General features: G+C 44.6%; 1 protein-coding gene across 4 annotated transcripts in view; it reads right to left on the reverse strand.

Moving 5' to 3' along the window:
* CSGALNACT1 (chondroitin sulfate N-acetylgalactosaminyltransferase 1) overlaps positions 1 to 27792 on the reverse strand; it is a 354308-nt gene that overhangs the window by 78622 nt on the left and 247894 nt on the right. For all 4 annotated transcript variants that reach the window (XM_044225260.1, XM_044225262.1, XM_044225261.1 and 1 more), the window contains one exon: positions 15835 to 16764. In XM_044225260.1, coding sequence (XP_044081195.1) covers positions 15835 to 16462 — 628 coding nt within the window. In that variant the 5' untranslated portion in view covers positions 16463 to 16764. The remainder of the gene's footprint in view (positions 1 to 15834; positions 16765 to 27792) is intronic.

The raw sequence follows: 27792 nt of genomic DNA on the forward strand, positions 1-27792 counted from the left end.
TGTCATCTTTTGCATATGGATTCTTTCACTTAAAATGTTTTCAAGGGACATCCATGTGGTAGCATGTATCAGGACTTCATTGCATTTTATGGAGAATACTTTTCTGTCGTATGGATAATCCTATTTTATCAATCCATTCACTGATGGACATTTGGGTTGTTTCTACCACTTGGCTACTATGAATATTTGTGGACAACTTTTTGTGTGAATGTAAGTTCTCATTTCTTTTGGGCCTATAACTAGAAGTAGAATTGTTGGGTTTATAGTTACTCTATGTTTAACATTTTGAGGAACTACCAATCTATTTTCCAAACCTGCCTCTACTCTTAACCCACTCAAATATAACCCCTAAACTGCTATCACAACCCAGCCAAAAAATAAATGTACACATAATTTAAAAGCCAATAGCGCCATCTGCCCTGTAGGGTAAACTCTAAACCCTCAGTGTAGAAAAGCCTTGATAGACGCCCTGCCTAATTCTTCAGGGTTGTCTTCTCACCACAACCTCTCCTACCACCCAGACCTATCATGCTTCTGCTTAACTCTCCAGCATTATCAGATTCCCTGAATCCACCAACCCTTACTTGCTTCCATGTTTTGAGCATGTTACTTATTCCTGATGCCTAAAACTCTTTCTTCCCTACAGCACATACCCACCTAAACTGATTCTTACTTTTATTTCAAAACCCTATTTAACAAATAGCATGGAGGACAAGGGGCGTTAGAGAGGAGAAGGGAATTTGGGTAAATTGGAAGGGGAGGTGAACCATGAGAGACTATGGACTCTGAAAAACAATCTGAGGGGTTTGAAGTGGCGGGGGGGTGGGAGGTTGGGGTACCAGGTGGTGGGTACTATAGAGGGCATGGCTTGCATGGAGCACTGGGTATGGTGAAAAAATAATGAATAATGTTTTTCTGAAAATAAATAAATTGGAAAAAAAAAAACCCTATTTAAGGGCAGCCTTCCTTTTGATGCCTTCTGACTGTGTCAACCTGAGGCTAATTTCCTCTCCCCTGTATCACTTGTTTAAGGTGTGATGCTGCTGTCATCTGTGCACGGGGGTATCCCTCACACTGGGCCCTGGGCTTTTGAGGGGGCAGGGACTCTATGTGTAACTTTGTCTATACATAGCACTGACAATGTCTCATGTGTAGGGCATAACCAATGAATGAAAAGACCACTGAATAACCAAGTCTTTAAAAATCTCAAAGCATAAATCCACTGTCTCCCATTACCCGTCTGTTCCTGCATTTAACAAGCTGTTAAGTTTTAAGCAGTGCTTGACCTAATTGCCTCCTCTTGCAATTTAATTTCTTTTTGGCTCTGTTCTCTACTATCACTATCTTCCCTATAAACATCTTCAGATGAAGCCATCTCTCAGAATTGCATTTTCCATACCCATTGATAATGGAATCCAATGGAACCCTCCAAGGCTGGAAAGGTCCTCCCCTTCATCTGTGTCCTCGGTAAAAACAGGAGGCTGAGGGCAGAAGGAGAATCATGTAGGATTTAAGCAAGCATTTCCACGATGGAGACACTTTCATTGGTGTTTACCTCTCTCCCACCTCAGCTCCTACAGGTCCTATAATGAGAGTAAAGTCATCTGGGGAGAAGGCTTAGCAGACCTTTCACACTGAAGAAGAACAAGACCGTATCTCTCTGTGGATACTGACTTCTGATCAGCAACCTTAATGGAAACAGATGGAGAAAGGAAAGGCACGTCATAGACCCCCGTCTCTTGCTTACAGTCAAAATAGTGTCATCCCTGCCATCCATATGCTCCCTTTTCTTGGCTAAATCAGAGAGACTCTGACTTGCAGCGCAGGAAAAACACTGGCTGTCACTGGCAGCAATATTCACAATGGAAACGAAATACTGGGGGTAATCTATTTACAAACTGGTTATGTTCAAAGTGTATTTGTAAGTCACTCAGAAGGCACAGAAACAATATGATCTGTTGTGGTGAAGTCCTCACACCAGCTCACAGAAACCTCTTCAACCCCTTACGTGCCTGTGATATAGCATTTGTCGTGCTATATAAATCAACCCAAGCGTGTAACTGTGAATTCCGTTCACATTTAGATTTCAAAAGGTAGAAAAACACTTTGAATAGGACAGGTGGGGGACTGGAGATGAGGGAACTTGATGGCACTGCTGATGGTGGGTTAGGGCACAAGCTCCCGATCAGGAGGACAGGTGCAGGAAAGCAAGGAAGCAGAGGTGACTGCCTGGGATTAAGCCCCCAGAGAAAGGATCAGAGGTAATGAATAGCCTCCTGGGCTTTAAAGTCTTGGCTTATTTCCTAACTAAGGGTTTGTGTATGTCTCCAGGCCTGCGGGGAGGGGAGAGGAGTACTGCAGCAAAAAGGTGGATATTTATTGGGAACAAGATAATTACGTTTTCCCTTCCCTCTACTACCCTTTTAACTCCTCCAATGCGGTTGACTTAGGACTGATATCAACACTGGCATGAGGATAATAGGGATCCTAGAAGGGGAAAGGAAGACATAGATGGAAAATAATAATCCCAAATTCTCGCAATGAAGAAGATAGGGATGGCTCAACACCACCAATTTTGGGAAGTGTATTTGTAAATTATAAATTGTCACAATAAAAATAATTTTATTTCATAAGATTATACAACAGTTGAGAAAAAACCCAGGTGTTCAATATTTAATATTTAAATTCAAATAAAGAACGGAGTTATAGTACATGATAGGGTATTAATCAACAATGCCATTCCTTTGATTGTTGGTCACAGAAAAGAGATGATGGAATTTGAGGTTTTCATTCAGACTTCCAGATTTGGGATATTACCATAGCATCCTTACTCAATAAAATCAATCAATATATTTAATTTCATTATATTTAAATTTTATTTATTTTAAATATTTATTTAAATGTTTTAAATTTATTTAAATATCTATATTTAAATTAAATATTTATATTTAATATAACTAAGTTCTTTCAAACTGCTGGATTGTGTATGATGGTTGAAACTACATTTGAGAAGAGATTATTGATTAATAAGGAAACAGAAGTAGACAAAATAATCAGTAGCTTTTAAATTATTATTTTAAGAAGTGGTTTCACATTTCTGTTTCCACTCCAGTATATAATGAGTTTGGAGAAGCATCACTTCTTTTGACTTAGTGGACAGCAAAGTCCACAGAACAAAGAGCTGGCCTAAAATCTGAGGAGAGGCAGTAGCCCACATATAGAAAAGCACTCATTTATTGGGATACATGCAACTGGACACTGGTAAGAAGTAATTAACAGAATGATGGAGGCTAAGAGAAAGCTGGCAAAAAGGGAAGCTCCTGGGGTTCAAAAAAGTAGAGAACTCTGTACTCCCTTACAGGGTTTTTCTCCAGGAACTTCATTAAGTAACCAAAGAAAAATTGTAAAGCCTTGAAGTATTCATATGAAGCATAAACAAAGCCCAAAGTCAGTAGAAGGATGTAATAAATATCAGAGAAGAAATAAGTGAAATAGAGTCTAAAAAGCAAGAGAAAACATTAATGAAACTAAAAGTTGATTATTCGTAATGATAAAATTAATAAATATCTAGTCAGACTCATGAAGATAAACAGAGAGCCCAAATAAATAAAGTCAGAAATGAAAGAGAAGGTTACAATCAAACCCACAGAAATACAAAGGATCATAAGAGACCACCACCAACAAATTGATATATGCCAACAAACTGAAAAACCTAGGGAAAAAAAATGGACAAATTCCTAGAAACACACAACCTCCCAAAACTGAATCACGAAGAAAGAGAAAATCTGAATAGACCAATTACAAGTAATGAAATTGAATCAGTAATTTAAAAACTCACTAAAAACACAAGTCCAGGACCAAATGGCTTCACAAATGGATTACACCAAACATATAAAGAAGAATTAGTACCTATCCATCTCAAATTATTCCAAAAAAAAATGAAGAGGAAGGAATGCTTCCAAACTCATTTTGTGAGGCCAGCAATACTGATTCCAAAACCAAACAAGAACATCATTAAAAAAAAGAAAATTACAAGCCATATCCTTGATGAACATAGATGCAAAAATCTGCAACAAAATATTAGCAAATTCATTAATACATTAAAAGGATCATACACCATAGTCAAGTGGGATTTAGTCCAGGGAAGATTCAATACCTGCAAATCAATCAACATGATATACTGCATTAAGAAAATGAAGGATAAAAATCATATGATCATCTCAGCAGATGCAAAAAAAATCTGATAAAAATCAACATCCACTTATGAAAAATAGCTCTCAGTAAAATGGGTATAAAAGGAACATGCTTCAACATAAGAAAGACCATATATGACAAACCCATAGCTAACATCATACTCAATGGTAAAAAATGGAAAGCTTTTCTTCTAAGACCAGGAAAAAGACAAAGAAAACCACTCTCACCACTTTTTTCAATATCACACTGGAAGTCCTAGCAATAACAATTAGGCAAGAAAAATATAAAAAGGGTGAAAGAAAGAAAGATTGATTAAAGGCATCGAAATTGGAAAGGAAGAAGTAAAATTGTCACTATTTGCAGATGACAAGATTCTTCACATAGAAAACTCTAGAGACTCCATCAAAAAAACTATTAGAACTAATAAATGAATTCAGTAAAGTTACAGGTTACAAATTTAACATACATAAATTAGTTGCTTTCAGAAAGAGAAATTAAGAACAGGAGGAGCTTTCAGAAAGATCAGTTGTATTTCTAGACATTAATAAGGAGCTTTCAGAAAGAGAAATTAAGAAAACAATCTCATATACAATGGCATCAAAAAGAATTAAATATTTAGGAATAAGTGTAACCAATGAGGTGAAAAACCTGTACTCTGAAAACTAGAAGACAGTGATGAAAGAAATTAAAGATCACACAAATAAATAGAAACATATCTTATATTCAAAGATTGGAAGAATTAATGTTAAAATGTCCATAATACCCAAAGAGATCTACCAAGTCAATGCAATCTCCATCAAAATACCAATAGCATTTTTCACAGAATCAGAATAAATAATCCTAAAATCTGTATGGAACCATGAAAGACCCCAACCACCAAAGCAATCTTGAGAAAGAAGAACAAAGTTAGAAGCATCACAGTTCCTGACTACAAACTATACTACAAATTTATTGTAATAAAAACAGTATGGTACTGGCATAAAAACAAACACATAGATCAATGGAACAGAATAGAGAACCCAGAAATAAACCTACAATTATATGGCCAGTTTAGCTATGGCAAAGGAGGCAAGAATATACAATGTGGAAAAGACACTGGTATTGGGAAGACTGGACATCTATATGCAGAAGAATGAAACTGGACCATTATCTTATACCCTGTACAAAATTAAATTCAAAACAGATTAAAGACCTGAATGTAAAACCTGAAACCATGAAACTCCTCGAAGAAAACACAGGCAGTAAACTCTTTGATGTTAGCCTCACACAATATTTTTTTTGGACCAGTCTTCTCAGGTAAGTACAAATGTGAAAAGTACAAAAGCTACAAATGTGATGATATCAAACCAAAAAGGTTTTGTACAGTGAAGGAAAACCACCAACAAAACAAAAAGGCAAGCGACTAAATGGTAGAGGTTATTTGCAAATCATATATCTAATAAGAAGTAATATGCAAAATATATAAATAATTCATACAACTTACTATCAAAAACCAAAAATTTTTTTTTTTAAAGATTTTATTTCTTTATCAGAGAGAGAGAAGGAGAGCGAGAGAGCACAGGCAGAGGCAGAGAGAGAAGCAGGCTCCCCGCTGAGCAAGGAGCCCGATGCGGGACTCGATCCCGACTCTGGGATCATGACCTGAGCCGAAGGCAGCTGCTTAACCAACTGAGCCACCCAGGCGTCCCAAAAACCAAAAATTCTGATTAAACAATAGGCAGAGAACCTGACAGATACTTTTCCAAAGACATAATAATAATAACTAAAATAAAATAAAGACATGCAGACGGCCATTAGGCCCATGAAAAGATTTTTCAGTGGCACCCATCATCAGGGAAGTGCAAATTAAAACCAAAATGAGGTATCGCCTCACATCTGTCAGATTGGCAATTATCAAAAAAACAAAAGTAAGTGTTGGTGAGGATGACAAGAAAAGGGAACCCTGGTACTCTGCTGGTAAGAACATAAATGAGTGCAGCCACTATGGAAAACAGTATGGAGACTCCCCCAAAAATTAAAAATAGAACTGCCATCCAATCCAGCAATCCTCCTGAATTGAAAGAGATGAAATGAAGGAAATAAAACCACCAGTGAAAGAGGTACATACACCCCCACGTTCACAGCAACATTATTTACAAGAGCCGAGATATGGAAGCAACCTAAGTGTCTATCAGTAGGTGAATGGATCAAGAAAATCACACAAATAGATAGATATACGGAGAGAATGAAATCTTGCTGATTTTGACAATATGTATGGACCCAAAGGGTATGATGCTAAATGAAATGTCAAACAGAGAAAGGATAAATACCATGCAATTATACTTATATGTGGAATCTGAAAAACTAGACAAATAAACAAAACAGAAATATTCATTGACATAGGAAACAAACTGTTGGCTCCCAGAAGACTGAGGGTAGCAAAATAGATGAACGGGATTAAGAGTTATAAACTTCCAATTATAAAGTAAATAAATCACAGGGATGTAACACACAGAATAGAGAATACAGACAATAATATTGTAATAACTTGTATGGTGACAGATGGGGCTCATTTTGTAATGGATGTGCACCTGAAACTAATAGGATATTGTATGTCAATTACACTTCAATTTTAAAAAAGAAAAAGAAAATACCTATGAGGTTCGGGCCAGGGGCGAGGACAGCAGCCATGTGCGAGAAGGCAAGAAATCCTTCCTGTTTCAGTCTCCCCTGCCTCCTCTCCCAGGAACAAAAAGCTTAGGCAAAGAACATTCTTACCCTCAAGGAACTGGTGAAACTCACTGCAACTAGGGGAAGGGAGAAGTACAAAAGCCTTATTGCTGGAGGCGGATCAGAACACCATGAGGCCTAGTGACACAGTGGATCACCAGGGACTTCCCCACTCTCCTGCAGGGTGAAACGTACAGGCCTGAATAACAAGTAACAGAACTTCTGAGAGGGACAGGAGAGAAGTACCAGATGACTTTCTCTGAGGCAAGAAGGGAAGACCTAAATTGCAGGGCTGGACAGAGAAAGAAACCTCGACTCTTAACACAAGGTATCACAAGAGGAATTTGAAGACTGTGGTGCTCTGAGGGTAACCATAGCAACAACAAACCTCAAATCCAGCCCCACTGCTGACTAGATGAACTCCCCCTACACACACACACACACACACACACACACACACGACCTAGGAGAAGAAGGTGTGCCATCTCCAGGGATAAACACCACCTCAGTCTCTATGAACTACACAACATGTCTGGCTTTCAACAAAAATTATGAGGCAGAAAAATTCCAAGACACAAAGTGATCATCAGAACCAGACTCAGATAGGACAGGGATGCTGGAATCCTCTGACGAGGAATTTAAAGTAGCTATGACCAATATATTAAAGGCTCTAGCAGAAAAAGTGGACAACATGGGCAATCAGGTCATTTCAGCAGGGAGATGGAAGCTCTAAGAGCCAAATGGAAATGTAGAAATTTAAAAATACGGTAACAGAGATAAAAAATGCTCGGGATGCTGGTCTCATGAGTAACCCTCTCTCTGCTGAGGGAAGAGTCAGTTAACTGGAGGTAGGTCACTAAAAGTTACCCAAACTGAAACACAAAAAGTAAAAAAGTGAAAACAAAGGAACAGAACATCCAAGAGCTGTGAGACAATATCAAGCAGTGGGATATACACATAACTGGAATTCCAGAAGAGAGAAGACATGTTTGAAGAAATATCTGAAGAACTACTGGCTCAGAATTTCCCAAAATGAATGACAGACACCAAACCACAGATCTAAGAAACTCAAAGAACACCAAGTAGGAGAAATAAAAACAAACAAACAAACAAACAAACAAAAAAACCCAGGGATAATTTAGCTAATAGTTCTGTACCAATGTTATCTTCCTCATTTTGATAATTGTACCCTGGTTTTATAAAATGTTGACATTGTTGACATTAGGGGAAGCTGGGGAAAGGGTTTATAGCGGAACCCTGTGCTATTTTTGCAACTCTCTGGTAATTCTAAAGTATTTCAAAATAAAAGGTTTTGAAAATGGCTTTACTGTCAGGTACTACATTGAGAATGTACTTGTAATGCCTAGAATGGAATGTTTATTTAGCTTTTGTTTTGCTTTTACTAATTTATTTTAAAAATTGGGGGAGGGTAACATCCCTTTTCTTATTGAAGTATAATAGACACGAAATGTTGTTAGTTTCAGGTACATCATTGTGATTCAACAAGTCTATACATTACCCTATCCTCACAAGTGTAGCTTCCATCTGTCACCATACGATGCTATTAAAATAGCATTGATGATATTCCCTATGCCATACCTTTCATCCCCAGGACTTACTCATTCCATAACTGGAAGCCTGTACCTCCCACTCCCCTTTACTGATTTTCCCACCACCATGCCCCCCGACCCAAAACACACACACACCAACTTCCCCTCTAGCAAGCACTTGGAGTTTAAATCAGATTTGCAGTCTGTCCCAGGAACCCAAGTAATATTTACTGTATTACTTTATGGAACATCTCCTCTAATCCAAACACCTAATTTACAATGGAACTTCAAGACGAGAGGAGATTTGTAAGGTGATGATTTTTTTTAAAGATCTTATTTATTTATTTGAGACAGAGAGAAGGAGAAAAAGAGAGATCGAGAGAACGAATGGGAGGAAGGGCAGAGGGAGAAGCAGAACTCCCTGCAGAGCAGGAAGCAGGATGGGGGACCCTGGGATCATGCCCCAAGCAGAAGGCAGATGCTTAATGAAGTGAGCCACCCAGGTGCCCTGCGTACCTAGGATTTTAAATACACATGTATTCCAAAAGGTAAAGCAATTTCTTTGATACATACTAATTGTGAAGTGTCTACAACTAGAAGGGAGCTGAAAGCTGAATGGGGCGTGGTTCTGGCCCTCTGGGGGTTCACTGCACATAAGGGGGAAAAGAGAGTCAGGAGGCCGGGTCTACCTCCCCACCCCTCACCGTGCATGCAGAGAGGGGATGGGGTTGGATCTGGTGTAGTCAGACTTTTAGGCTCCTGCAGCTGGCTCTCTAACAGGAAAGATCGCTCTGGCAGCTGCAACCGTTGCTAGAAGTTGTGAGTGAACATGGGCTGAGTCTAAAGGAAGAGCTATAAAACCGGATGGAGAGGGCACATGCGGGACACCACGCTGGGCAGAATGAGCAGAACTTCAGTCGAAAGAATGAGAACAGGTTTCAGAGAAGAATATCTTACGAGATGGGAGACACTGGGTGGAGAGGTTGGGAACCTGGGTTTTTCTGGCGAAGGAACAGGCACAGGGAAGCTGTGTCAGGGCAGGCGCAAGAGAATGAGGATCCAGGGACAGGGTGAGAAGGGCAGGAGAGAGCAGGAGGAAGTGAAGTTGAAAAGATAAGCTGGGATCTGATTGTGGCGTCCTCCAAGACTACCTAGGCAAGGCAATATGTGCTGGAGACAGCAGTAAAAAGGCAAAAGGCACCTGGTTGGCTCTGTCAGTTGAAGTGTCCCACCCTTGATTTCAACTCTGGTCATGATCTGGGGGACCCAGGATCAAGCCCTGTGTCGGGCTCTCGGCTCTGCAGGGACTATGCTGGAGATTGTCTCTCCTTCCCCCCACCCCTGCACCTCCCCCTGCTCACCTGCTCACTCACTCTCTTTCTCTCTCTCAAATAAATAACCTTAAAAAAAAAAAAAAGTAAACCCTGTCTTTTAAAGAACAGACAAGCATGTCGATACAGCTCAACAGCTTTCAGCGAGCTGTTTTGAACTGAATATTCACTCCTCTCTCAAACCCTTTTCCATAAAGCTGTAATGATTCTGAGAAGAAACGCATGTCTGAGCAGTTTAAATAAAGCTTTTTGTGCTCAAGGCTCCTAGACGCTGTCGGTTTTGCCCTCAGCTGGGTGAAGGATTTGTCTTTGGCAGCTTCTGCCTGGGTCTCCGTCTGCTCGTCTCCCCTAGGAGCTCATGTTTTTCCTCTCTTCCTGTTAAAACTTCTTCACTAGTGTAGGACCTCCCCACAAGGGTATCCGCACACCTTTGGACATGTTTTTAAAAGGTGTCCCCACCTCATTCCCGGACCTAAGGCGCGTGTGCGTTGGGTCAGAGACCATCAGCGGTGAGACATGGCATGGTGCGGAGCCAAGACAGGAAGCGCTGGATTCTTGGCCCTGACACCCACCAGAGGGGTGACCTTGATGTGAGAGAGATAATGAGCATATCTATCTGTCTGGTAGGAGAGGGTATTAATAAACCGATGTGTGTGAACTGTCAGAAATAGTGCCCAGCACACAGACGGAAGAACAGCTGGGATAAGCCATGGCAATCCCCATCTCTGACCACAGGACCCCCAAGACATTGAATTGTTTGAGCACTTGGGAACCACTGCAAGCAGAAGGAGGAAGAGGGCTCTTTGAGACCCAAGAGCTGAGCTCACTGCCTCCTGGGAGGGACCCACCTCCTAACTCCAGATCCAGATGATCCTTGCAGAGCTAAACTCCTAGGCTCAGCCCTCAGGGCCCTTGCAAAGTCCACTCCTAGCGATTCTCAGATCCTACACGTTGACCAGGCTGGTCTCCATGCTAAGCCTATACCCCACTCCTATTCTGGAGGCATTCGGCTTTCTGGTACCCCCGTCCTTGCTGCCTCCTTCCCTCTCCAGGAACCCCTTCTCAGCTTTAGAGACCAGCTCAGGTCCAGCCTCCTCTGACAACTTCCTGACCATCTGGCTTGCACCCAGCCACCAATTCCGAAGCCCACAGCACGAAAAGTACCCCCCACTGAACTCTCAGTCACCCAGAGTTGTGTCTGCCCATGTACATAATCAGGTCCTTCAAGCCTGAGACCTAGCACTAGCCTCCTTTCCCAACCCCCAAAACAGGTGGGGACACCCTACACAAATAACAGGGGTCCTGTCCATGCATGTTGATTATGCCTTGGTGCAAGACCTCACCCATGACTCTAACAGGGATAAACTAGAGGTCTGGTTAAAAAGCAACAAAAACTACAGATCCTTTCTGCAAACACCGCTTCCTTCCCGAAGGGGCTGAGCAGGCCAAAGTCTGAGCAACAGCCGTGGCCACACATTCCTGTGAAAGGGCTCCAGCCTGGGTCTCCCCGTCCCCATCACCCCCGACATCCTTTCACTTTGTGTGAGGCCCCTGTTCAGACCCTCTCATCACTGAGCCTTTGCACCCTCTCCTGCTATAGCCTGTTCTTAACAGGAAACAAGGCAGGAGAACAGTGACAACCTCAATTTTTGAAAAAATCCCCTGGGAACAAAACTGCTTTGCACGAGCACAATGAAAATACACCAAAAAGGCAGACTTGCCAGCTTCTGCAGTGTTGTGACAAAATACCCTGTACACACAAGATGTATGTCAAACACAGGTTCCATTAGTCTCAGCACACCGAAGGTCAACTGAGCTGACCCTCAGCAAAGGTGCCGGACTGCACAGCTCACCCCCTCATTCTGCCGCCCTCCCCCTTCACCTTTCCCTCCTGTCCTCTCAGCCTTGGAGGTGGGACTTACTACCTAGTTTGTAGGTCTCCACGCCAAATGAAAATATAAGTTCCCCCATTTCAAAATTACTGAGAATTTCAAAATGTTCTACAACAGCAGCAGAGCATTCACTCTACATTGGGGCTCTCCCATTCGCCCTGGTGGAGAGCTGGACTCCTGCCCACCAGCTGAGTTCTAAGCTGGGTCACCTTCTCTCCCACCATCACCGCAGGGAGAATTCCCTCTTCAAAGGGTAGCCTCAAAACATTTATGTGCACTTAAGCCTTTTATCTCTGATTTCAGAATAAAAAGCATTTCTCCCTCCTTAAAGGACCTTAATGCATCAGCAAACAAAGGCGGAGGAGATCTGAGGTAGGAAGTGGGATAGAAGGGACAGGGTGATGACAGAGGAACCCAATATTCTGCAGGCCTACTCAGAACTTAGAAGGGAGCCAACGAGGTCACTCCAGCACACCGTAGGGTGAGATGTGGTCATAAGTTCCAACACCCTCACTGCCCTGGAGATGCTGGCCGAGAACCAAGGCCCAACTCACGACCTAAAGTCCTGCTGTCCCACCTGCCAGCCCCTCTCCCCACACCCCAAAACAGGTCAGAGCCACCCACTGTGCAGAATCCACCTCCCACTCCCACGCCAGCTCTCCCCTAGTTCTGCACCAAGATCCCCAGAAGTGGCCAGAAATGCATCCAAATGCCCGCCTTCCCTTTTCAACCCCCCAGTCTATGCCAGCAAAGAAGCATATCACTGACATGTGTGCTGAGGAAATAACCCACTTCCTGTCCTCACGGCCCCAAGCCCCTTGCTCTCCAAGTACCCAGGACCTGGAAATGGATTTGACTTGTCCAAAAGAGCGTTAGCAAAGGGGTCACAGGACATCCCTTAGAGGTTACAGTGAGACACAATGGAAGTCTAAAACTCAGTCTTCACTTCTTGCCTTAGTTTTCTCTCCCAGAAAGCATGAGGTGCTGGTCATTGAGCATAGGTCAGGAATTACGATAGAAGAGCTACTAAGGTCTTATAACGATTTCTATGCCCCTAGCTTTAAATGCATCTCAGGGTGCCCTCAAGACCTTCACTTTCTTGCGAATCATGGCTTGGGTCCACCCCCACCCCCAAAGCAACTCTGTTAGTATCTGATCCACTCTGGCCACCGCTAAGGTGCAGAAGCTGGAGGAGGGCAGCACAGAAGCAACCCCGTGGAGACAGGAGACACAAATGCCTCATGTAGATTCATGTTCTCGGATACTTGGATTGTAAAAGAGGAATGATTTGGAAGGCGAAATTGTCTCATGGAACCATGTCAAATTTATGTCCAAGAGTCTACTGAAAAATAGGAAACCAAAGCCAAAAGTTATGCCACTTGGAGGTAAATACTGAAGGAAGAGCTAAACCACAAACATAAAGATTTTCTGTTCACTTGAGGAGATAAACATTTAGGCATCCTACAGTACAGGATTTGATCCCATTTTTCTACTTTAAATTCTTTTCCCAGATAGCTGGAAAAATTAAAGAGAAAAAAATCATGCTCTTATGTAAGAAGCCAAAGCAAAAATCGATGCCAACAGAACATCGAGGGAAGGGAAGAGGGAGGCTTGTGCCATTCCCTCTGTCTTAGAGACAGAAAATAACTACATTAATATAGATAATAGATTGTCATCGATGTGGTGTTCTCCCTCTGCAAGCTTCATGCCACCCGAGGAAGTGGCCACAGTCAGTCCACACGTGATAATCTACCGTAACTTCTCCTGTTTATAGAGGAAGATCCCAAAGGGTTGGTGGCATGTCCTGGTCACCCAGCAGAGCAGGTGGCAGAGTACCGTTCCGCGATGGCTGCTTGGCAAAGATAAGAAGACGCTGAAGATGTGCTTTGCTTTTTGCAGAGGGTTGGGGGGTGAGGGATAAGGCCTCGGAGGACATTAAGTCAAGCCTCTGAGGACAGATGAGGAAACCGAGTCTCCGTGGGGCTTCAGGGTCTTGGTCAGAGTCACACAGCTCCCTGTGCCCATGTCGTCATGCCACCTGCCTCACAGTCAGCTTTAAGCTTTGTGGAACTATTATCACCTGGAAGCATTCCATGTGCTTTTATTATTATTTCCTGAAACACAAAGAATCCCCATACTCACTCCAGGTTCAGCCAATCAGTTGCCATTCCAGGAAAACAGCTGACTAGACTTTCACCAACGCTGGGAGAAGGCTGGATCTGCCTGCTACCAGAGGCTGTGGGCCGCACTCGGAAGCAGCCCGGGGTAGCCAGGAGAGCAGCGTCTCTGACAGAAAACCAGCCACCTCTCCGAGCAAAGGAACACAGGCCCCAAAGGCCTGTGTCACTGCTGAGTGAGGAAAACAGGCCTGGTGTACTAAGAAAATCTACGCAGGAAAGCAGACAGATTTCAAACATGAATGCAGATGAAAAAAATCACAAGGGCAGACATTCCAAATTGCAGGCTTTGATTTGTAATCAAGTTCTTTTGAAATCGCTTTGTGTGGGGGCAATTCCCATAGCATATCCAGGGTGAGTGGTAGCCAGGATTCGTTTTTTAAGGATGTTTAATGGCCTTCCCCGTGGGTCAGCTATTATATAAGATACTCTATGTGGAAAGGTTTCATAAACTCTGAAGCACAATAAAATGGGACGCAGCAGCATCATGATGTTTCGAGCTCCCCTAAGTGCTGACCATGTGCTTACAGTTGCGAGCTGCCGATATGCTGGGTATCTTTAATACCTCATATACATGAGGAACAACAAATCTCGACAACCAAAAGTTTGATCTTGTAAAAGATTTCTTTGCCTGGCTCGAGGCATATGAAAAATAATTCTCTACCAAAATTGTATGAGGTATGGTTCACATATAAAGTGGAAAAAAATTGGAAGATGGGGAAGTGTCCAAAGAGAAGAGGCATAAATGGCGGTAAGAGCTTTTTGATAGGACTAAACAGAGTCCATCTGGCCTGTAGGCTGATGAGAGGGCGGTTATATAGCCGAAGTTGAGAGCAGGGTGACAAGGACACAGCCACACGTCTGGGAAGTTGAAGTAGATTCTCTCCAGAAAGAGGCGGAAGAGCTGGCTGCCCTCGAACATTACTTCCACTCCCAAATTATTAGTTGATTTTTGCCCCGGTAACAAGGGAAAAGCCGGTAAGAGGATACTAATTCATCTTCCAAGGAATGAGACGAGGCCACTTTCTTCCAAAATTAGACACAAACACAAACTAATAGTTTCTGTGCCCATGAAAGAAGCTGATCTGTTCATCTTACTAGTGTTCATGCCATCTGGCAGCCTGTACAATGTAACCTAGTGGTTAAGGATGTGGACTCTGGAATCAGACTTCACAGGTTCAAATCCTGGCTCGGTCACTCGCTAACTGAGTGACCTTAGGTCATTTACGCGATTAACCTGAACCTCAGTTTCCTCATCCCCTAATAGGGTCATTAAGGAGGAAAAGGGAATCATAAGTATACAGTTCCTCCAACAGTGTCTGGCAGATGATGAGTGCCGCAGACCACATGTTCACAACCGCTCTGGTGTTCATGGGCTGATAACCAGGCCTGACCCTTAGGAGAAGGGCCCAGGGAAGAGATCTGTTAAAACCGCCTATCAACCTCCATTGGAGTTTCAATGGGTTTTGTCTATGTTTGGTTTACTTTTCTTTCTTTTTTAAAAAATATATTTTTTTAATTTGTTTGACAGGCAGAGATCACAAGTAGGTGGAAAGGCAGGCAGAGAGAGAGGAGGAAGCAGGCTCCCTGCCGAGCAGAGAGCCTGATGTGGGGCTCGATCCCAGGACTCTGGGATCATGACCTGAGCGGAAGGCAGAGGCTTAACCCACTGAGCCACCCAGGTGCCCCTCTTTCTTTCTTTCTTTCTTTTTTTTTTTTTTCTTTAATGAAAGCAATAACTTCTGCCTTTTCCTACCAGGGAGCAATGAACCTGACCTTTAAATAAGCGTGATTTTCATGAAGAAGTAAGTAGAACGGATATTTCTGAGAAATAAGACTCCATGCCATATACCTTTGCGGTCACTCCCATAACACTTTCTACCCGCCATGCCCAAAGCCAGCTGCTAGCTTGCTGCGGCGGGGACTGGCCAGGGCACCTGGACCCTGGTGCCTCCCCACCCCCATTCTCTCAGTCGCCAACCTTCTATGAAATCCGAGGCCGAGTAGGGGCGCCGATTCGGGCTGCCCTCCGCAGGGCTGTTCAGGGTCTCCAGGGCCGACTCCACGGCTTCCACCAGCTCATCCCGCTTGTCCTTCCTCACGGGCTTCTCCTCGGGGTGCCGAGTCAGACCGGTCTCCAGCTGGTACACCTTCTGCAGCGTGAAGCTGTCGAAAGGCACGGCGGCGTACTCCGTTGCCAGCTTGACGCCGGCGTGCACCTCCGCCCTGTCCACCTGCGAGCGCAGGAAGGCCAGCAAGTCCGCCTGGGTTTTCTCGGGAGGCCCCGGCTCCAGCCGCACGCCCGCCGCGTCGCTGGGGTGAGACTGCGCGCTCCTGAGCCGCTCGCCGCGCTCCTGCAGCTCCTGCTTGAGCTGTGCGACCTGCCGCTTGAGGCTGCTGATGTAGTGGCGGTGCTGCTCCTCCCGCTCCTGCAGGGCGGCCTGGTACCCCTCCTTCCCCGTGGGGCCGTTGGCCCGGGGCAGCCCCAGCCGCTCCTCGTCCCCCTTCGGGGTGCAGGCCAGCATGTAGAGCACGGACACGGCACAGCAGAGCAGCACGAGCAAAACCACCACGCGAGAGACCCACGCCAGCAGCCCCCGGCGAAGCATCGTCACTCAGCAATCAGCCATGCAGCCGCAGCCGGCCACATTCCAGAAGGCCAGGGCCCCGCCAAAGGGCGTCCCTGGACTAGACCACGGGGAGCACACGTCTGGGGCCCCCCAGGCTGCTTTCATCCATTTCTCTCTACAGTGTGTCTGGTCCCTTGAGGTCGACCACCACGGGGAGCACTTTTCCTGCTTGGAAAGGATGACTTTCTAGGCAGAAGCAGCCGGTCCGGTGAAACCTGCAGGCAGCCACCTTCATTCCCATCATAGCCTTCCAGAGGTGCAGCAGACCACAAACAAGGGACCTGGGAAGACACCAAACGGCAATGACACTTAATCAAGACAGTAACACCCTTACGTTCACGGTGGCAAGGGATATTCAATAGGCCTCCTGGGAGGCTTACAGAAAATGTTTATGACAGGGGATTAAATACTGTTACCCATTTCTAAATCAGGACACCCATATGTTCGTGCAGGGCTGTGCACATAAAAAACAAAGGATACAGGAAAAAGAGTCGAACGAAAGATGGCAAAATGGGAGTTTCCTCTGCAAGCATTAATGGTGACTTCCCGGCTTCTCTACATCTTTCTCTGTCTTATAAATTTTCCACAACGGCACATGTTATTTTGATGGTTAGAAGGGAAAAAGCAAAACCTCAAGGAAGCTGACACTGCAGGAAGGGGCTTCTCCAGCCAGTCCCACCCAGCAGCAAGCGATGAGAAAGCGGAGGCTTACGTGAGCTCACCTGTGCACCCTCACTGAGGGCAGGGCTGGGACATGACTCAGAATGGTCTTCGAACTTTCTAATGAGGCAGGGGGGGTAACTTCAAATATGCAAATAACACACATGGACGATAACATAATCAGATGGAGTCCAGAGGCAGTTGGAACTTGAAAACCAGGAATGATGAGTTTACCACAGAAAGGGATGGGGTTGGGAGAATGGAGACCAGAAATACTTGTTTTGTCAGGACCCTAATCCCAGGCATGTCTCTGTCTCCTGGGTCCTGCCTGATCATCAGGAATACCCAGATGGATCGCAGAGCCTTTCATTCAAACTCCAAACCCCTTGTAACACACGAGAAGCCAACCTAACCCGCCTTCTTCATTTGCCCCAGGTTCCTTCCTCCCTCCTCCACCCACCATGGACACCTCAGAGCATGCTCCTTCAATGTCCTCCCTTCCCCCTCACTCCCCCTTCTTGTCTCCCCCTACCCTTCTGAGCCAGAAAACAGAAAGAATTAACAATAAATGGAAAACAGAGCAAAGTTTCTTGCTTAGGGAGATTTTTTATATTACTTCTCTTAAAGCAAGCTCCCTGAGGGTACTATGTCCTGACCATTTTATAAAAATTTGACATTTTAAATAATTCCCACAATAACCAAATTTTAAAGAACAATTTGGATGGAAGAATTTGGATTTGGATCCAAATTTGGATCCAAAGAACAATTTGGATTTCTTGGATGGATGAGTCTTCATCCAACCCAGAAAATCCAGATTCTGGGCCAATAATCATCTCACTAACTGGTGGTCTGCTATCTCATTTACTGACTGGAAGGAGGACTCCTGTCAACTAGCAACTTCAGGACCCCTGGGAGAAGAAAGAGGTGCTCCTTCTAGCATTCTCTTTATGTTGAAAATATAGTCAACAATAATGGGCTCATTGACTTTATCTGATATGCACCTGCTATGTCTAAAGCATACAGAGATCCTCTTCCATTATGCTGGTGATGTGCCTCTTACAGATACCATTACCAAAATAGTTTATTTCTCAATTTTCCTTAAAAATTCAATTCCAATATTCCCCTTAGCCCAAGGAGTCTCTCTGCTATAATTTAGAACAATACATAGTTATTAGTGCTAAGTTTAAAGTACATGTTTAGCTCTGGAAGCCCGTTCTGTCTGATGAAAATCTTGGGATTTGTGTAATTACTATAATTCTGTGATTAAAAACATCTCAGCTTTGGTATTCAGGCACCTTGCTGTTTTTAATGAAATCTCTCGGATGAACTCATTATATCCAAGTATTAAATTACCAGTGAAAACATGTTATCACGTTATTCTACCATTTTAAAGACTTTTACTTTAAATGGGTTGTCATTAAAGACAAAATAAGCAAATCAAAAACAAAAATGGAACATTCAACATTACTTATTGCGCCACAGAAACAAAGTGTGTGATCTTTCTAACAGATTTTGTTTAACGGAATAATTGTTACATTTGCATAATAAATTAAAATCATGTTGTTTAATGAAGCAATATATTAAAGCTATGGATGGCTAAAGAAATTTAAAACTGTAATTATTTTGTTCTGTTCCGTAAGTCTCTTCAACATCTCATCCAGCTTTTGCAATTTACTAGTATAAATTTCAAAGTTACTTGATATTCCATTCTTCGGGATGTAAAAAGAGAAAAAAACAGATCTTAGGAAGAAACGACTCTTTACAAGAACTAAGAAAAAGCTGTAAAAATTACAACCAAAGAGGCAATGAAGGATTTCTCCTTTTACATGTCAGGAGCAGATACTTTCTTTGATAGACAGAATGCTTTCTAACTGATCTAGCAATCTCCTCTGTAAACAAAACAGTAAAAAATGGTTAAACTGTAGAGGCTAGGACTATCTGCTTCCTAAAGCCAGGAGGCCTGTCCTCTGGCTTCTTGCTTCTATGGAGACTTTAGGGTTTCCACTTGGCAGCACAGAACATCATTCTTTTTTTTTTTTTTTTTTTAAAGATTTTATTTTTTTTATTTGACAGACAGAGATCACAAGTAGGCAGAGAGGCAGGAGGAAGCAGGCTCCCCGCTGAGCAGAGAGCCCGATGCGGAGCTCGATCCCAGGACCCTGAGATCATGACCTGAGCCGAAGGCAGAGGCTTTAACCTACTGAGCCACCCAGACGCCCCCAGAACATCATTCTTAAGAGCACCTAGTACTTCACCAGCTCTTCCACACACAGGAAAGAACACCTCAAGGAGATGTAACCAGACCAAACATGGAGTGAAACCTGTAGGTAAATGAGACCAAGCGCAGGGATAACAGACACCATGCAGTCTCCCCCTCTCTCTACAGAGGTGCTGGGAGAAGTAAGAGTTAACATTTATCATGTGTTCATAGACTTACAGAAGGAAAGCACCATGTAATTACCAAGGACTACTACAAGTTAGAGGTGACAGTGAAAATATAGCTTTATGTGCTCAAAGCAGCATAGTGCTACTATTTTAAAAACGTAGAAAAGACACCCAGATTTTAGACTAGTTCAGTCTTTGGGGGTGGCTGGGAACAGGGGAGGTGTAGAGAGCAAGCTTGGAGGCCTGTCAATAACCAATTTTAGAACCTTTGGGAGAAGAGAGATGCATATTCCTATTTTTTTTTAATTATAGAAAATCCTTGTGTTCATCAGATTTCTTGCCATTTTCAATTTCATTTTTTAAATTTCTTTTAAGATTTTATTCTCTTAGGTAATCTCTACCCAACGTGGGCTTTAAACTCACACCCCAACATCAAGAGTCATGTGCTCTACCGAGCCAACCACGCGCCCCTTTTGCCACTTACTTTCTAAATGTCCATCCTTACTAATTGCTCTCCTGTCTACTAAGTACTTTCCTGTCCCTGGCCCAACCTCCCACGGATGGCTCTGTGACACATCTTGCCCCAAACACTGGATTGATTGATTAGAGTGGAGGGACTATCCAAGCACAATGGTTCTGCTGCCATTCTTGCTATCTCTGAGCAACAAAACCACAGTGTAAAGGCTTTTTCCTAGTCTATAAAGGCAAGACAGTGCTGAAGAGCAATGCTTTCTAGTACCTACCCACCCAGGTTTGAGCCCATGTAAAGCAATGTTATTCTCCAAAATCTCAGAATGGAAAAGCATTCTCAGTGCAGACTGGCATCAATGGGCCAGAATAACCCTAAGAACGTCTTCCCTAGGGTATCTAGATAGGGGGTTGTTTAAGGAATCTGTAACAATTTCTGAACACACAAGGCAGAAAGTCTGAAAGACACGGTGGACCTCTGCCAAAGGGTCTGACAATGGATGGGTTTCTCAGATGCTAGGTGGAAGTTGTCTGACAGCTCCGACATCCTGCTGGGCTCGGGGAGCATCCAGAACACCAACCAGCCAGATCTCCAAATGACCCAGCAGGGACCCAACAGTGGGTCAGAAGCACAGTCAGCTCCATCTAGGATACCATTATCACACTTAAAACAAATAGTTACCAAGCACCACTATGTTGAGTGCACTCCTGTAAGAAGTTACAGGAGAAGACAAACCATGCACAAACTCCAGTATCAGCACGTTTATAAGCTTATAGAGTGCATAAGGCCATCTCAAATGACAGTAATATTAGCCCTCTACAGGCAAACATCATTAAAACAGACACAAAATGTTAATGCTTACCAAATGTATGTGGAAAGCAGGGGTGTTGAGAAGTATAAATGAATACATTTTAAAATGTCAAAGGTTAAAATAAATGGTAGGAATCAACATTAGTTATGATAAGATAGATGAGTGGCTATAGGCATCATTTCATCTTAGAGTGGAAGATCTTAGAGGATAAAACCAAGACAAGCCCAAGTCTGGTTCAGAGTCCAACATTTTACCCCAAATGGGGACAGTGGAAGTTAGAAGTTCTATGACTAGGACAAAAGTACCTATTCTGAGAAGTACAAGGATGGGTGTAGGCATTTTGCTCTACAGATCCCAGTGAATATTCTGGTCATGAAATCTGTGTACCATGAGAGAGGCCTGCCTAGATGTGTCTATTAATGGCCACAAGATCCTCATAAATCACTAAGGATTCTAGGACAAGTCCCACAGAAGCAGCATTGTCAGCATCAGCAGTGGGCAGAAAGACAGTGTGGCTTCACCTCGAGACCAGGTCTGGCAGCTCTACATGTCACAATGATAGGCCTTGTGAGTGATAAAGAAAACCATTCAAGGGGCGCCTGGGTGGCTCAGTGGGTTGAGCCGCTGCTTTCGGCTCAGGTCATGATCTCAGGGTCCTGGGATCGAGTCCTGCGTCAGGCTCTCTGCTCGGCGGGGGGCCTGCTTCCCTCTCTCTCTGCCTGCCTCTCCATCTACTTGTGATTTCTCTCTGTAAAATAAATAAATAAAATCTTTAAAAAAAAAAAAAGAAAGAAAGAAAAGAAAACCATTCAAGGAGTGGCCATGAATTCTGTAAGGCATCTCCAACCTATGTGCAGGCAAGAGGGTTGATGGGGGAAAAACAAGCAGGGTCTCCCGGACCAGGAAGTGGTAGACCAAAGCCCCAGGATAGCCATGAGAGTCTGGTCCACCCTGGCCCACACGGTCAGCTCTTGGATGGCCAGGCCATAAAGTAACCTTCAGCCAAAGGATTAGCTATACTAACAGAATGTAAATGGAAGTTCTATCTCTTGGATAAATATATCATCCTGGATGTGCATGGAAAAGGCATCATGCAAAGATTCTTATTCAAAGAACTTCCAAATACTCTCAAAAATGTATATGTGATATAAATGTATGTGACACGGCAACCTTTACTCAAGCATGTGGCTCCCTTTAGAACTCCTTCCACCTGGGGCTGACTCTCCATACAGCCTATGGTAGCGGGCTTCCAATCTGACCCTCAGTGTCGTCGCCTGTGGGCTTTCATCCCACCATGTGTTCACCTCCCATACTGTCCTGGGGATCTGAGGTCAGTGGCCGGTAGCATAGGCAAAAGTGGAGCACAATTCTGCAAAATTCAACAGAAAACAGCTAAAAGCCATACTGAGCACTGGAAAAGCCCGAAGCTCACAGTGCCTACTCTCAGTGCATTCTGTTTACAGACTTGCCTAAGTTTTTCCCATCTGCCTTCTCTTAAAGGAAATGAGCATGTACAACCAATTCCTGCAACTGCTTTGTTGAATCCATAATCATCAGGCCCTTGTTCACAGTTCGTGGAGGGTCGAGGTACTTGAAAAGAAGGGAAAATGGCCTGAAAAGGAGCACAAGAGCTCATAATCTCCCTAAACCACATCCACCTGGAAGTGTGCAAGCAGGGGTTCCCAGGTGTCACAGCGCTGTCTGGACCTGGGTTTCCTTTCCCCCATGAATCTAGTCAGCGTTGACTCTAGTGCCAAATGCTTTATCCTCAGCCATGACCCTGAGAGCAAGTGAAGAGCTAAAGCAAGGAGGCCAGAGGGTCAGTATCATCGTCCAAAGATGGAGGAGGGCCGCAGCCAAGTCCCAGATGGGGACAGGGCTTCCAAGCGACATCAACAGTCCAACACTCAGAGCAGCATCCAACTGGCCATGAGGAGTCTGAAGCATTCCCCCTGACTTCGTCCAGCCCTGACACCAGCTACCTGGGCTGGGCCCGAGGCTCTGCCCTCACACAGACAGGGGTCTACGTGGGCTGTGGCCTCCGGCACGCCAGCAGTTCTGCCGCTTTCTTCCTCTGACCTTGGCCCTCAGGATCAGCCATCTCCAAACTTAGCAAAATGAAGGCACACTCCAGGTGATAGATGATAGGTGACCTATAGATGATAGAGAAGGATGCAAACCTACTCATTTATAAGTTATATACACGTTTTATAGTATTGTTGTGTTATGTGCTCACAAAACAGCACTCTTAAAACAAAGCAGTAGAACATTTGTTTTGTTTTCTCACCCTGATGAACCTTCCTGGGCACTCCCAGGGACCTTACTTCAGGGTGTTACTGACCTGATCATCCTTTGTTTCCATGGCCCCCAGTCAATAGCGAATTCCACGGCCCAGGGCGCCTGCCTTGCTGTCCCCTTCTCAGGGTGACTTTCCTGCCTCTGGACCACACTGGCTGCATTGCAGGGTGTGCAACGCCTGCCGCCAGGCCACGTACCCAAAGCACTGCCAGACACACACTCCCCTGCCTTCCTAGAGCACTCAGACTCTCGGCCAGTCTGTTCTATGAGGTCCTCCCTATAACCTGGCTCTCAGAGCAGGTTCTCAAGGGACCACCAAGGAGTGGCTCAGAGGAATGGGGCTAATGACCTCTGTCGACAACTTCGTAGGTGAGAGATACACTTCCATCCCCTCGACTCCACAGTGGTCTCCTGAGAGAATCATTCTGATTTCGTTTTCCCTACTTCAAAGCAGGAAAAAAAGAAATGTGGTAGAAGAAATTAGGGTCTGCTCATCATAAAGTGAAGGTACAGAGTTTAATCACAACCACACATGCCCCAAAATCAGGGAACAGGTCTAAACCATTTTTGTTCTTCTCTCTTGTTTTGATTTTGGTTTTTAATTTGCTGGTGAAACTTCAAAGGGAAGAACTGATGTGGGGGGGGGTTTCCTGAGTGTGCATACATTTACTACTTGCCCTGCACCCTCCCCCTACCTTGCTACCTCCAACCTGTTTCAAGAAGGGTCCTATGGGGTCAGTGAGCACAAGGAGCCACCGTGAAGCCCACAGAGTGAAAAGAGAGAAGGGTCATAGCACAAGAAGGCATTACTCAGGGAACTAAGAATAAGTCTAATAAAGAACCTTTTCCCAGCAGGAAGGTGTCTGTGCACATATGCTGAGTCAGCTGCTGAAACACCACAGACTGATCTGCCTGGGTCTCCGTCTCCCCCTCAGTCCCACGGGGCTCTCTGTGGCTGGTGGAGCTGCCCAGCCCCACAAAATGAGAACCCCAGGAAACCAGGCTTCCAATACCCTTCAGTGCTCATAATTACAGCCACTTACTGAGCATTTATTTTGGGCCAGACATCACACTAAGCACTTTATAAACATTTTCTCATTTAATCCTTAAAACAATCTTATGAGCTAAGTCCTATTAACCCCATTAAAGATAAGGAAACCGAAGCTTAGAGCAGTGAAGTCATTTGCCCAAGCTGGCAAGCGGCCAAGCCCGGTTTCAAATCCAGCTTTGTCTGGATTTGATGATGCTAAAACCTTGCTCTTACCCACTGGGCTATCCTGTTCAGCACCCTTAATAATCCCGGGCTGCTTGCTGAGACCCGTTCCTCATCGTGCCCCCATTGTGTCCAATCTTTCTTGCTTCTGATCTCATTATGAACCTTCCTATTTATGAGCTTGTCCAGCCCTTTGGCTGTGGCAGTAAGCATGGTTCCTTTCCATATAATTTTTTGGCTCCCCATTTAGCTGTGGTTTGCACTTCCACATCACTTACCAGCTCTGCAAACTCATGCTATCCCTAGAAATAACACCGGTCATGGCCATGGCCAGTATGAGTGCTGCCCTGACCCCATGGGGGAGCCAGAAAAGAAGACATCGGCAACATTCAAGTGCCTCTGAGCAGATGCCAAGGGCTTCTGCCCACATATCAAGTTGAAGACAGCTCCAATAAAAAGCACCCTAGCAAGTCGAATTTTCAATCAACTGAGAGATGTTCTTCTTTGAAAGGAGAAAAAGAGAACATCTCTCAGATGGGTAAGATGCTGGCTGACATTGCTATGGAATTCTTTCCTGCCGACACTGATTTCTCACTTCTTTCCACCCAAAGCATGGCAAAGGAGACGCCCATGCCATGGCCATTTACCGTGTGTCAACTAATACCCTCATGTGCAGGCCAGAGTCAGCCCCGACATCCGTGGAGACTCAAGCAAAAGTATGCCCTCCCCTGCCCCCCATCCCAAGGAGACCACATTCCCAAGGTCACACAGCACAGCTTCCAGGGAAAAGCATGCTGTTAATTAACAAGGAGGGGACTAATTGAGAGTGAGCAATGCTCACAGCCAAGGAACTTCTGGCTGAGTAACAAGCACAGAGCCCTGAGCAGATGTCAGGCAGAGCTGCTGAGTGGTAAGTATCAGCTTTGAGGTGAGGTCAGAGGAATGAACCACATCACACCAGGCCGGGAAGGCCAAGGTGGCTCTACGGTGAGATGGGCCCCACGTCAGTTATGGTGAGAACAGCACAGAGAGGGAAACTGGACTTCTCTCCTTTCCGCTAACACGATCCATGCACCCTATCAGCAGACAGGAAAAGGAAGAGGAGATGAGAAAAGAGGTTTACTGGGGAACAAGTGTGGCATAGTCGGTTAAGAGCCCAAACCTTGGTTTCTGCTCAGGTCATGATCTCAGGATCATGGGATCAATCAGCCCTGTGTGGAGTTCCACACTGAGGATAGAACCGGCTTAAGATTCTCTCTTCCCCTCCTGCTCCCCCTCAGCTCCTCCCTCACTCATGGACTACCCCTCTCTCTCTCAAATAATTTAATTTAATTTAAAAATGTTTACCAAATGCCTTTATTGTGTACCACCCAATGGCTTTACAACATTTGTAGACATAAAGCTCCCAGAGTAAGATAAAAGTGCTCCCCTGGGTTGTCTGTTCAGGCAGCTTTGGGACAAGGAGGGGCACCAGTGAAGAGCCCAGCAGAACCACTAGGCCCCATGCATTATCTGCTGTCTCCCCTAAACCATGTGTGAGTCGTTGATCCCTGTTCTCTGAGACGAGGAAACTGGGAACCGGGGAGGCCAGTGACCTTCCCACGCAGCTAGTGGGTCTTCACATCCCCAAACACGACCACAGTCACCTGCTTCCATCAAGCTGATGCTGTGGGGCATAGACAAATATGCAGAATTAGAGAAAACCAGCAAAGGGAGGCAATGCCTACCAGCAGGGCCGCAGACAAAGAGCCAGAAGCTGAGAACACACACAGCAGGGAGAGCCCTAGAAACAGGACAAAAGAGGCCTCTGAAGAGAAGCGGTCCATAGATACCAGTCTCTCAGAGTGCAAAATGGCACTCCGACCTGAAGGCAAGAGTTGGGGGAACACAGACAGGACAGTGTGCCCTCTCCATCTCGGGCTCCCCTAGGTGGGACTCTGTGCTTGAGTGCAAAGAGCAATGGCCAAAGAGCGATGACCGAGAAGCCTGTTCTCTCTGGCATATGTAGTCTTCTCACGACTGGTGTGTGCTGCCTTCTCCCTGGGCTGTCATTCTTGCCCCTGCTCCCCAGTCCTGGGCATCGGTCAGCACGATGCCGGGCGTGAGTCTGGGCCGCCTCCCATCTTGTGAAGAAAGGGCCGTGCCGGCTCTCTGCCCCCATCAGACGCTGGAAGGAGCAACTGCTGGAAACATCCTGAATCGAAAAGCTGCTGACAGCGGTTCTCATGAGTCACCTGAAGTGTTCTGCTGGCATGTTTGGAGTAAGAAGGGTTAAGAAGATAACTGCTACTTTTAGTCAAGATGAAATAAACAGCCTACCACCTTTTGGTTCTCCTCCTCCCTCCCCACCTACAAGGCAGACAGCAGCACACAAATGAGGGGCTTTCTTTTAGCAAGTGGTTATTATATAACAGGACTAGAGAAAGCACGGATTGTGCAGAATTATTTTAGAAACCCCAAAAGCGAGATCAGCAAATCCTTCTCTCTCTGTGACATCTATCTCAATCTGGAAATAGAACCAATAATAGAGAAAAAATTAATAGGAAGAAGTCCAATATTACATAAACACAAGATGTATTTTATTTTTCACAAAAATAAAACCTTGCACTGACTGCAGGTGGATTCTGCTCCAGCCCACTGCGCCTATGAGCACCTGTTCCAGCCTTACCTACCCCTTCTTCGGCTGCCACTCCCGGTAGCCCGTGCCAAGTCTATCTTGTAGTCAACTGTCCCTGACAGAGGGTTAACTATTATTACGGTTCTGCCTAAAAATATTTCAAGACATTGCTCCTATCAAGAAATTTATCCACACAAGATGCTATCCTACTTCTACAGAAGCTAAACAGCATGGAGTACTTACTTAATCCAAGTTCGTTTTATAGTTTAATACTACGTAACATTCCACAAACATGATGTCTCCGTCACTCTTAACATAGTCCACGCTCTTGGGGCACCTGGGTGGCTCAGTGGGTTAAGCCGCTGCCTTCGGCTCAGGTAATGATCTCAGGGTCCTGGGATCGAGCCCCACATCGGACTCTCTGCTCAGCAGGGAGCCTGCTTCCTCCTCTCTCTCTGCCTGCCTCTCTGCCTACTTGTGATCTCTCTCTGTCAAATAAATAAATAAAATCTTTAAAAACAAAACAAAAACAAACAAACATAGTCCACGCTCTTTCTGCAAACTTTTGCCTTTCTGTCTATGATCCCACTCTATCTGCATCTTCATCCAATTTCTCTGATATCTCCTATGATGGAGGTTCTATTAATATCATACCCATTTTGCAGATAAGGACATCTAGGCAGGGGTTAGTCATTTGCACGTGTCAACTGGCAATGAAACGGCAGAACTGGGTTTCTCATCCAGGCTGTATGTCTCTGTTGTCTTTGCTCTTGAACACTATGCAACAAGGCTTCTCTAGAGCTTACTACATGCTTAACAGAGACCTGTTCACAGTAACAGGGAAAAGTAGAGAGAA

The sequence above is a fragment of the Neovison vison genome, chromosome 11 (genome assembly GCF_020171115.1).
Source record: "Neovison vison isolate M4711 chromosome 11, ASM_NN_V1, whole genome shotgun sequence".
Classification (NCBI taxonomy): Eukaryota; Metazoa; Chordata; class Mammalia; order Carnivora; family Mustelidae; genus Neogale; species Neogale vison.